The 12,293-nt window shown below is 48.0% G+C and overlaps 1 protein-coding gene across 2 annotated transcripts; it reads left to right on the top strand.

The window, feature by feature from the left end:
* Positions 1-1,306: 1,306 nt before the first annotated feature.
* LOC144242299 (C-type lectin domain family 4 member G-like) lies at positions 1,307-8,723 on the top strand. 2 transcript variants are annotated; one of them, XM_077777150.1, is made up of 7 exons: positions 1,307-1,413; positions 1,742-1,849; positions 2,328-2,381; positions 2,477-2,566; positions 5,007-5,158; positions 6,038-6,141; positions 8,533-8,723. In XM_077777150.1, exons 1-7 carry the CDS (start codon positions 1,332-1,334, stop codon positions 8,672-8,674), a joined length of 732 nt encoding a protein of 243 aa, XP_077633276.1. In that variant the 5' UTR covers positions 1,307-1,331; the 3' UTR covers positions 8,675-8,723. The 2 variants fall into 2 exon arrangements, with proteins under 2 accessions (XP_077633276.1, XP_077633277.1); XM_077777151.1 differs by having other exon boundaries at positions 7,549-8,595.
* The last annotated feature ends 3,570 nt before the right edge of the window (positions 8,724-12,293 follow it).

Raw genomic sequence — 12,293 nt, 5'->3', positions numbered from 1 at the left:
AATATGTATGTATGTGGTTAAGGATTGCAATGCAATACGCAGAAGAGGTGGTATGTCAGTTTCCTGGGGCTTTTGTAACAAAATGCGGCACACCGAGTGGCTCAAACCACAGAAACTTCCTGTCTCACAATTTGGGAGGATAGAAGTCCCAGATCAAGGCGTCAGCCGACCGCTTCCTTCTGGTGGGTGTGAGGGAAGGATTTGTTGCCAGCCTCTCTCCATGCTGGCAATCTTTGGTGTTCCTTGCCTTGTAGAAGCATTACCTCGACCTCTGCCTTTATCCTCATGTGGCATTCTCCTTGTGGACTACTTACTATTTTTTATAAAGACACCAGTCAAGTTGGTGAGGGGGCCCACCCTACCCCAGTATGATTTCCTCTTAACTGATTACGTCTGCAATGACCCTATTTCCAAATAAGGACCTTTCTGAGGTCCCGGAGGTCCTTTCTGAGGTTAGGGCTCTAACACATACATTTGGGGGGGGGATAGGGGGTTACTATTCAACTCAGACAGTTAGGCAACTTCTCTTTCCTTTCTTTCAAGTGCATAGTACTGATGTTGGTAACACAGCAGAGAATAATGGGGAAAACTGCTTGGTGTCAGAAAGGATTGATTTACATCCTAGCTGTGCTTTTTATTAGTCTTGTGTTTTCACCACTCTGTGCTTTGCATCTGTTCTGTGTTGAAGGGTCGCCATTTTGGATAGTTTTTTGTGAAGATGAAATGGGATACAATGTATAAAGGCATTTCATTGCATATGACAAACAGAGAGCAGTCAGTAAATGCCAACTGCTTCTTCCTTTGTCATTGCATTATATTTGGCATTTTAAAACTTTAAAATAATAATCAGCTAGCTAGAGGAATGCATGAATGAAGGCATGAATGAATGAATGAATTAATGGTGCTGGGAAATGGCACCTGCCTTGGTAGCCAAGAAAAAAGTCACACAAATGATTTCCTGAGGCCAAATGTCCATCACTTACTGTGCAAACCTGAGATGACTGTACCACGAAGCTGTTAGAAGCAGAGAGTAGTGATGGTGTGAGTACAGGGATTTGGATCCGGTTCTGGGTTGTTTTGTGTCTTAACCTCCTTGGGCAGATATCAAGTTTTCAGGGGAAGCTTGATGCCCACTGCCTCTGCCCCAGGTGCCCAGGTCCCTTCCCCCATCAGATTACTTGATCACATGCCATCTAGAGATCTTGGGGCCCCACGCTGAGCCAGGAAGGAAGACAAATGTGGGAGGGTTGGGGAGGGGGGTGTTTCCTTCCAAGGGCTGGGTAGAGTCACCAGAGATGTAGGGGCATCTCAGAGCAGAGTGAATTGTGGCCATGGCTGAAGCCAGGAACTTCCCAAACCCCAATGAGATTACAGCACTGAAAGCCAAATCCACCCCACCGCAGGGAAGCACTGGTGAGTCAGGGAGCTGGGACCCTTTTCCTTGTCAGCAAGAGCTGGGTGCTGGATTTCCTGGATTCCCTCACAGGTTGGGGGAAGGGAATATCTGAGGTTTGAGTCTTCCTGAGGCCCTTTTCATCCAGTGGTTTCCACCCCCATGACTTATACTAGAGCAATAGGCATCCTTTTCCAACCTTTTCTGAGTCCTCCTGGCCTGGTGGGTCCAGTAGTGAACCCAGAACACCCTGGGGATACGGCAGTTTCCTGCAGACTGTTTGAGGCATCTCAGGGGGCGAGAGAATGATATCCTTGGGGAGAGAGAGGCTGACCTGGTTTCCCCCAGGGCGATGGGGACAGATGCCCCCGGACAAGACTTGGAAGTATGTCTGCCTGGCCGTGTTCCTGACACTGCTGCTCATGCTCATTATCCTCTGTGTGGTTCTGTCCAAAGGTAAGGTATCCGGGCCATTGGGGACAGGGTGACCACAGTCTGGGGCTGGTGCAGGGGTGGCTGGTCTGTGTCCCTAGTGAGATCATAATGGTAACAGAATAGAGCTCACCCCCCCCCCCACATCAGTCTAACAGGCATTTGGGGGGCCTGCATGGGCTCAAGTCAGTCTGAGTTATTGGTGAGTGTCTCCCCAAAGCTCATCCCCGAACGGGACTCGAACTCCAGCCTCCCTGCTGAACAGTATACACCTGAATAAAAGTCCTGCCTTGCTGCTCACTAGCTGGCTGCCTTAGACAAGGGCGTTTACCTCTCTGGGCCTCTCAGTTTCCTCGACTGAAAAATGGGTGGGGCATTTCAGAGCTTCAGAAAGCTTTGCCCTGGGAAAGGGAGAAAGCCTTGGTTTCTTGGGGTTCGGGGGACAGGGAGAGACCCCAGGGAGGTTCTGGGGTCCAGAACACCTACTTGCGCCTCTCCCCAGTCTTGAAGAGGACAAAGCAGGTGCAGAGGGAAGTCATTCAACTGAACGAAAAAGGTGAGTAGGGTTCGACATGGTCGGGCTCCTGCCCCCCACCATATCTCTTCCCTCTGCCAAGCTCTTCACCAGCCCTTTCTTTTTGGGCCTCCCAGTGACTCAGGGACTGGGGGACGCCAGGCATGACCTGGACTTCATCCGGGGTGAAATGTTCCGGCAAATGAAGGCTGTACTGGCGGGCAATGGTAAGGAGTGGGGGCGGGGAAGGGGGGAGGGAAGAGGCTGTGCTCTGGTCAGCACCTGTAACAGTGGGGCTTCGGGTGCGTGGCTCTCAGAGGGGCACCCCGATGCCAATGGCTCCTCGGAGCTTTCCAGAAAGTTCAGGTGACATAATCAGATCGTCCTTACAGTAGAGGGCTCCCAGGAAAACAAGACTTTTGAGACCACCAGATCTGGTCTGAGCTCATGGTTGTGCATGAACTTGGGTGGCCCATTTAAACTACTCTGAGCCTCAGTTTCCTCAACTGTAAAGTGGGGAGAAATTAACACTATCTTCTTCAAGACAGACTCTCAGGATCCAGAGCCCCCACTCTCAAAGCACACCAGTGTGCTACAAAATGTGGTCGGTCCTTAGGGGTACAAGTAACTGCAGAACTTGCCACAGTGTAGATTTCTGGGTCCCGAACAATAACACTACAGGATCAGATGCTACTGGAGGGAGTGTTCTTGGCCCTACACACTTCTTATGTAACTTTTGCGTGAGTGGATGAGATACACTATACATACATTCCGTCTTATTATTCATGTAGCTGTGTTTTATAGCGTCCCTGCAAATGGTGAATTGGTGAATACTGAATCATTGCTCTTAAGGGAAATAACAGCATTAGTTTTATTTGACCCTCTGGTCAACTGATCAATACATAACCTTGTTTTTGTGTGTTTATGTATACATATAAAGTTTATTTATTTTTATTTTTATTAAAATTTTTTAAATGTTTATTTATTTTTGAGAGAGACAGAGTGTAAATAGGGAGGGGCAGAGAGAGAGGGAGACACAGAATCTGAAGCAGGCTCCAGGCTCTGAGTTTTCAGCACAGAGCCCAACATGAGGCTTGAACTCCTGAGCTCCAAGATCATGACCTGAGCCAGAGTCAGACACTTAACTGACTGAGCCTTCCAGGTGCCCCTAAAGTTTATTTATTTTGAGAGAGAGAGAGGGAGAGAGAGAATCCCAAGCAGGCTCTGTGCTTTCAGCACAGAGTCTGACCCGTGGCTCGATCCCAAGAACCATGAGATCATGGCTTGAGTCAAAACAAGAGACAGATGGGGCGCCTGGGTGGCTCAGTCAGTTAAGTGTTCGACTTCAGCTCAGGTCATGATCTCATGGTTTGTGGGTTCGAGCCCCACGTCGGACTCTGTGCTGACAGCTCAGAGCCTGGAGCCTGCTTCAGATTCTGTGTCTCCCTCTCTCTCTGACCCTCCCCTGCTCATGCTGTCTCTCTCTGTCAGAAATAAATAAAACATTAAAAAAAATCAAGAGATGGATGCTTACCTGACTGAGCCACCAGGTGCCCCTATTTAAATATATTTAATAGATACTGTGTCATTAACATTGAACTCATGGCCAACAGCATGAACGAAGGTTATCTAGTGCACACGCATTTTCTCCCTAAGGCACACTGTAGCCCTCTGGCACATTTAGCAACACTGACAGCACTTTAGCACAACACTTGAGGGCCTTTGCAAACAGCAAAATCGCCAACAGAAAGCATAAAAATGTGAAGAGCGTGGCACAAAATGGCCCACAGGAGACACACTTGCTTACAGTACGAGAAGTGAAGCAGGGAGGCAGAGCTTGCCTTATTCATCTCAGAGTCCAGCTTTTGCCACTCTTCGCAGGTCTGTGAGAGACCAAGAAAACCTCATAAGTACTGATTTCGGGGTTACCAATCAATTTTAGCAAGTAGCTGAATTTGAAAATATGGAGTCTGCAAATAACAAAAAATCAACTGTGTGTGTGTGCATGTGCGTGTGTGTGTGTGTGTGTGTATTCACTAACTGGATATAGATGAATGCAGTGAGAATTCTATCACCCCTGAGCCCTCACTGCCGGATTCCCACCTACCCCTCAGGAACCGCTGTAATTATAGTGTATAGTTATATATGTTTTTCTTTAGAGCAGTTTTTTAAACTATGCACCATTGACGTTTGGGGCTGAATGATTCTTTCCAGTGGGGGGAAACTGTCCTGTCCATTGTAGCATCCCTGGCCTTGACCCCCCTGCTGGGACAACCCTCTCTGAGTTATGACAACCAAAAAAGGTCTCCAGATGTTGCCCATTGTCCCCTGGTGACAGAATCACAGTTGAGGACACTGCTTTAGAGTTTCTTTAAGCAAGTAAAAAATATCAAAACATACATCCCTCTATTTTATACAAAAGTAGGATATTATTCACACTGTTCCTTGAGTCCCTTTTTCCCATCTCATAAGCTATCTAGAGCATTTTCCTATTTCCGTCTGATGAGTTTCAATAATGGGGAGCACCATCTTACCAGGTAGTGAGTTTCCAACTGTTGGGCGTGTTCAAGGGGGGGCCATTGGGAATGTGGGGGTGACGGGCGACACACCGCTTCACCGGATAGAAAACTGGACGTGCCGGTTTGGCTAATGGCTCCGTTCTCACAGAATCCTCATGTGAGCCCTGCCCCCTAGACTGGAAGTTCTTTCAGGGCTCCTGCTACTTTTTCTCCCTGGACAACCTCACCTGGACGCAGGCTAATGATTCTTGTGCCCGGAAGCAAGCTCACCTGGTTATCATCAACAGCCGAGCAGAACAGGTGGGAAAGGGAAGGCAGAATCTTCGCGGGTGGGGAAAGGGATTATACAAGAATTTGGGGTTTCATATTTCTGTCCCCTTTGGGATCTACCATGATAGTCCGAGTATGGTCTTCAAGACCTGCCTCATCTCGCTTCAACCCAAGCTCACTGCTATGACATGCAGGGAACGGACCCTGTGCACTGAGGTCCTACCTCCAAGCTCTGATTCATGTAGGTCCCTCTGTTGGGAGTGCCCTTCCTCTTGCTATCTGTGTGGAGAACTCCTACTCACCCGTCAAAACCCCAATACAAACATCCCTTCTCCATATTCTCTCATAACATCACCAGAGGCCTTCGTCACAGAACTTCACACTGCATCAGGTTGCCTGCTTGTAAGTCTGGAGCTCGATCTAAATAATATCTGGCTCTCCTGGTCCAGGAAAAACTTGGCCCAAAGAAGGGAATTGAAAATGTCTTTTGAGTTGGGTTTCCAGCCAGAGATATTCCTACAGCCTACAGATCAAACCCCTTGCTCTGATATGGATTGACCTTAGAAAACAGTCACAGCCAATATTTGTCCAGTCCTTCTTTCTAGGTGCACATGCCTCATACAGTCTGTTCTTTGGATCTTGAGAACATGCTGGGAGGTGGAGACTCTATTCTTTCCATTGTACAGATGGAGAAACCAAGAGGTAGATAATATGTCTGAGGCCATACAACACGCACATAGTGGGTCTGGAGGTCGCATCAGGGTACAGAGTGCTGTGCATGGCAGCCTCTGTCTGCCAGCCCACCCGAAATCTCTGCACCTTAGCCCTCCTCCAGTCCCCGGACACTCCAACCTCTGTCCTCTGAGCTCTGATGGAATCTTACCTCTCAGTGTGCCTTCTCTCATCTAGGACTTCCTGACGTCAACTGAACAGGTGACATCCTGGATAGGCCTCTTCAAAGAGAGCCAGAAAGGAAACCACAGGTGGACAGATGGCTCAACCCCCACCTACACGTGAGTCTCCCTGTCTGTGATGCAGATGCCCCTAACAACCCAAGACAGTCTTCCCTTAAGAGACCAGCAGGGCTTTTAAAGAGCAATTTTATGACCGCTCTGGATATTCCCGTCATTCACCCACTGTTTACGTGCAGCAGCTCCCAGAACACAAGCCACCCGTTCTATCCTGCCAGCTATTGTTATTTTATTATTTGGGAAGAGTGTTCCCATTTAAATGCTCAAGAAACAGTGGATTCAACACCAACCTGGTTCTTTGTTGCAGGACTTCTCAGAGCCTTGAATGTGCCTATTCAGAAGTATAATAATGTAGCATTTGCCAACTGTATGGGTTTCTTGTAGCTGCTGTAACAAAGAGCCACAAACTGGGTGGTTAAAACAACAGAAAACTATTCTCTCACCGCTCTATAGGACAGAGTCCTAAACCAACCCGACAGCAAGACTATACTCCCTCCAAAGACTGTAGGGGACAGTCTTTTCCTGCCTCTTCCAGCTTCTGGTGTCTCCAGTTATTCCTTGGCTCATGGGTCCAGCACTCCAACCTCTGTCTTTGTGGTCACATACCCTCCTCCTCTCCCCTGTGCCTTCTGTCTTCTATCTCTTATAAGGACACTTATCATTGGATTAGGGACTCACTCAGTGAATCGAGGATGATCCCATCTTTGTATCCTCTACTTAATTTAATATGCAAAGACCCCTTTCCCAAATAAGGTCACAGTCACAGACACCTGGGGTTAGGATGTGGGTGTACCTTTTCAGTTGGGACAACATTGAACCCACTATACCCTCCTGGCAGTTACCTGCCTTTTCACACTCTTTGCTTTTGGACATTTCCATCTGCCAGCATTGCCTTTCCCTGTATCATAAACTGCTCCGGATGGGGCCAGGCCCAGGGAAGAGTTCATCTCTTTGGCAGACTCATCTGCTGTCTGCACACCTACCATATATCTTACATGCGCGGGTCATCACATCCTCAGAATGTGCTCCCATTTTGCAAAAGAGAAAAACAGAGGCTCGGATATTAAGACTGTTGCCCTGGTCACATAGACAGCAGGTGGAAGAGCTAGAATTTGGACAGGGTAAATGTGGCTTCAAGGTGAGTGGACCTCGGGGAAAGGGAGAGGGTCTGGGAGATGAGGCAGTCAGAGATAGTGGCCCCAGAGCTTGGAGACCCCCAGCTTCTCTGAAGACTGTTGCCACTCCCATTTGAGCTCAGTGTCTCCACTTACGGAAAAAAAAAAAAATGGGAAGGGGTTGACCAGATGACTACTGTAAGATGGGCTCAATAAGTGATTCCCACTGGGGACCTCAAGAACCTCAGGGCCAGACCTTCTCTGAGAGAGAGCAGGGTGGGGGGCTCAGGCACTGGCCCATCTACTCAAGAATTTTGTGGGCATCTCTTTACAGCAACTGGGAGTCCAAGGAGCTGCATGATAATGGAAGTTCCCCAGCCTGCATGATTATACACAACTATGGATACTGGAGGAACTTCTCTTGTGAATCAGACAGATTTGCCTTCATTTGTGAGAGGCGGCAAGACTGCTAAGCCTTATACTCCAACCTGGGACTGATGTAGAACCCTTGATAAACAGCCTCAAGCCCCATTCCTGCCTTCTCTGGGTTCTGAGCTCACAGAGGCAACGAGAGAGGACATTTCTCCAAAGCCTAGGTCCTTTTCTTGGCATTGGGCTTGCTCACCTTTGATTTCCTTTCCCAATTTCTGCTGAGTGGAAGGAATGCCCCAGAAGCCATCTGGGGCCCATCCCTGCAGGAGGATGATAATTCTTAACTTCGATTAAATCCAGGCTTGGCCATGATCTTGCTTGGGCCAGTGAAATGTGGTGGGAATTGACATGTGCCACTGTTAAGCAGGAACCTCAAGAGCCTCGTGTGGGTCTGCCATCTTTGTTTTGTTCTTGTCACAAGACCAGCTCTTCCCAGAGCGGGCAACTCCTTCATATACGGTCCTGCAGTGAAGACGACCCCCTCAAGCAGAGCATCTACTGACCCATAAACATGACCAAGAAGTGAAGTTCTGTGGTTGTTGGCCACTAAGATTTTGAGGTCACCAGTTGGTACTGCAGCATACTTAACTTACGCTGACTGATACAGGGGACCAAGCTCTGTTTCATAAAATCCCCAGATCTGGGGCTTTCTTCCAACACAAAAAGCCTGAAGCTTGTGGCTATGGGGTGATTGGGTCCCTCACATTCATTCAACATTACCGTTACCTCAGCTAGCCTCTCCAGTTCCTCCTCAGCATCTCTTGCTGCTCCAGTCTCCTCTCTGGTTCCCAGTGATATTGTTCTAAGACAACCCCAAAGCCCCTTCACAGTCTGCCCACTTCCTTTTCTTCATGCCCTTCACACCTCCATGTGTTTGCTCTTGTAGATTTCTCTGCCTGGAATGCTCCCTGCCCCTGACTTCCTGTGAACCACTTCCTCATCCTCCTTTGGGCCCAAATCAACTGGTACCCTCTGCATGGGCTACTCAGGAGTCTGACTCTTGCTTTCCTCTCAGAGAGCTTCATTGATTATGAAACCTTCGTGATTATGATTTACGTTGTACAGAGCAGCGGGTCTGTATCCTATTAAAAAAAAAATCCTTCAATCTGTTAATTGTGTCTGGCCATTTCCGTTAATCCTAAAACCTACGCCAGTTTCCACCACATCTATAACCCTGGATTCTTTTTTTTTGTTTTAATGTTTATTTATTGTTGAGACAGTAACATAGCATGAGTGGGGGAGGGGCAGAGAGAGAGGGAGACACAGAATCGGAAGCAGGCTCCAGGCTCTGAGCTGTCAGCACAGAGCCCAACGCAGGGCTCGAACCCACGAACCGTGAGATCATGACCTGAGCCGAAGTCAGACGCTCAACCAACTGAGCCACCCAGGTGCCCCTGTAACCCTGGATTCTTGAGACCAAGGTCTCTGGGAAAGTGCAGGCATCAGGCATGGTCATTCCAGGCACCTGGCCCAAGCTCGCTTACATACGCATGTGTCACTCATGGCTAGATAGTCATGGCACAAGAAAGTTAAGGTCTTTCTGAATAATTGTTCTCCAACAAGTGTCATTTTGAATAAGGCAAAGTAGCAATTTGGTCTGGTCCTTGCTATTTCTTCCTTTAGAATCTGAAACTGTGCGGGGATGAGATGCATGCTTGTATCCCTGTNTCCTCCTTTGGGCCCAAATCAACTGGTACCCTCTGCATGGGCTACTCAGGAGTCTGACTCTTGCTTTCCTCTCAGAGAGCCTCATTACCTTCATGATTATGATTTACGTTGTACAGAGCAGCGGGTCTGTATCCCATTAAAAAAAAATCCTTCAATCTGTTAATTGTGTCTGGCCATTTCCGTTAATCCTAAAACCTACGCCAATTTCCACCACATCTATAACCCTGGATTCTTTTTTTTGTTTTAATGTTTATTTATTGTTGAGACAGGGAGTAACATAGCATGAGTGGGGGAGGGGCAGAGAGAGAGGGAGACACAGAATCGGAAGCAGGCTCCAGGCTCTGAGCTGTCAGCACAGAGCCCAACGCAGGGCTCGAACCCACGAACCGTGAGATCATGACCTGAGCCGAAGTCAGACGCTCAACCAACTGAGCCACCCAGGTGCCCCTGTAACCCTGGATTCTTGAGACCAAGGTCTCTGGGAAAGTGCAGGCATCAGGCATGGTCATTCCAGGCACCTGGCCCAAGCTCGCTTACATACGCATGTGTCACTCATGGCTAGATAGTCATGGCACAAGAAAGTTAAGGTCTTTCTGAATAATTGTTCTCCAACAAGTGTCATTTTGAATAAGGCAAAGTAGCAATTTGGTCTGGTCCTTGCTATCTCTTTCTTTAGAATCTGAAACTGTGCGGGGATGAGATGCATGCTTGTATCCCTGTGGCGGAGAAGAGAAAAATAAAACGTGATCCTCTTCCAGGACCATGGAGATGCGTCATCAGAAACTAGGAGTGGCTTCCTGCTCTTTGTTCGGAAAGTTTAGCTGAAGTCCAGCTATTAGGAAGATGCAATTGCCGGGTTGACCAGATGTCTCACGATGACTTGGAGAAGTGGATCAAACCATGTGCTTTCTCTGGATGTATTTTGCGACTGATTTATTCAGTAAAAACTCACAGTATGGAAGAGACAGTGATGAAGAACCAGGGTGACACACCTGTCACCTGGGTGAACTTTGCAGTTCATGGCTGAGGGGAACTGATAGCACCAGTGTAGAGAGCAAGATGGAGCCACTCATGTCAAGCAGTAGCTTACGTCAAGCGGGGACACACACAGCCAAAGGCATTGCTGTTCAGACCAGATATCATCGAAACCAGCTCAAGCTGATGGCATCCAGAATTGGAAACCAGCAGAGCCAAAAGAGATCTGCTGAGGACTGAGGCTGATTAAACTCTGTTTAAAAAGGGAGAGCTGATGCATAGGTACACATGTGCCCCGAAGCAGCACTTTCAACAACAGCCAAATCAAGGAAAGAGCCTAAATGTCCATCAAGTGCCGAATGGATCAAGAAGATGTGGTTTATCTATAGGATGGAATACTACATGGCAATGAGAAAGAATGAAATCTGGCCATGGGTAGCAACGTGGATGGAACTTGAGGGTGTTATGCTAAGTAAAATAAGTCAGGCAAAGAAAGACAGATACCATATGTTTTCACTCATATGTGGATCAGGAGAAACTTAGCAGAGGACCAAGGTGGAGGGGAAGGGGAAAAATAGTTGGGGAGAGGGAGGGAGGCAAACCATAAGAGACTCCTAAATACTGAGAACAAACCGAGGGGTGATGGGGGTGGGCAAGAGGAGAAAATGGGAGATGGGCATGGAGGAGGGCACTTGTTGGGATGAGCACTGGGTGTTATATGGAAACCAATATAAAAGAAAAAAATAAAATAAAAAGGGAGTATCTTTGCAGCAAACTGTCGGACTTTCCAGACGCTGCCCTTCACATCTGACTGCATCAGAAAGGCAACTGCTCACAAAAGTTCTGCCGGATTGATATCTGAATATAACAGAGATCCTTTAGTGCTTGAACATAATAAGCAGCGTGTGCAGGGAGCTGACCCAGACCAGACCGAAGCCTCTTCCCAGCTGTGAGCTCATAGACGGGCTTCGCATTTGGTTTGTTCACGTCTTACCCCTTGCGGTGCCTTGTCTGTTGCGTGACTTTGACTTGTGCTTTGCTTTGTGTGGCCCAAATGAAGCCAAGTTAAACGTGTATCAAACGTTGCTGAGTTTGGAATCCTGAACCTGCTTTACGATTATGTTAACCTTGCTTCATGACTGAATAAAGCTGACAAGGCCGAGACACACACGATGTGTGTACGCACCTCCATAGCATTCTTGTGACGGGAGGTTTGAACAAGCAACAGGGGGACCTGATCCTCGCTGGGGAAGGGTCCAAACCCAGGAAAATGGTTTCATCACAGCCCACCCTGACTCTGGTGTAATATCCGTTTATTGGTTGGCTCCAAGGCTACAGCTGGCCCAAAGAATGCACAAATCCGGTTCCTTGAAATTAGCATTTTGTTTGTGTGGCTCAGTAACTCACATTTCCACAAACTAGTTTCTCTTCCTGAGAAGGTAAACTCCAGAAAGAAGCTCATCTTGCTTGCTCGGTGTTTGAATTTCTAGAGCCTGGAACGCAGATATCCCTCGATAACATTTGATGAACAAACGGATGGAGAAGTTCCAAAGGCATGGGGTCAGGCAGGTGAACTTCCCCAGGCTTCATTCACTCTAGTCAAACTCCTACAGGGCTCTCCCGAGTGACGAAAAAATAGTATCCAGCACTTACCCAACATTTGCTAAGTGCCAGGCAGTTTATACATTAGGCAGATGCTATTACTATTAGCCTCCCCGTTTTCAGACAGAGCATCGGAGGATTCCCAGGATTTCCACCTGACTCTGTTGACGGAGCCAGTGCCCTAAGGCACAAAATCTCTCTTTGCCTAAGAATCTGTTTGAGAACCCGAAGAGAACTGGAAGAATTCACTTCGCTGGCTATGAGTCTTTGTTTAAAGAAGTAAATTACACGCCCCAGGGAATTCACTGGAAGCAATGTCCTGGGGTAGCAGGGATTAGTAGGATTGTCTGAACCCACCGTCTCCAGCCCCCCCCCCCCCCCCGCCTTCTCCTCTGCTCATAG

This window comes from Crocuta crocuta, unplaced genomic scaffold (genome assembly GCF_008692635.1).
Source record: "Crocuta crocuta isolate KB4526 unplaced genomic scaffold, BGI_CrCroc_1.0 scaffold77, whole genome shotgun sequence".
Lineage (NCBI taxonomy): Eukaryota > Metazoa > Chordata > Mammalia > Carnivora > Hyaenidae > Crocuta > Crocuta crocuta.
The sequence above is the reverse complement of the archived record's forward strand: the minus strand, read 5'-3'. Positions and strand labels throughout refer to the sequence as shown.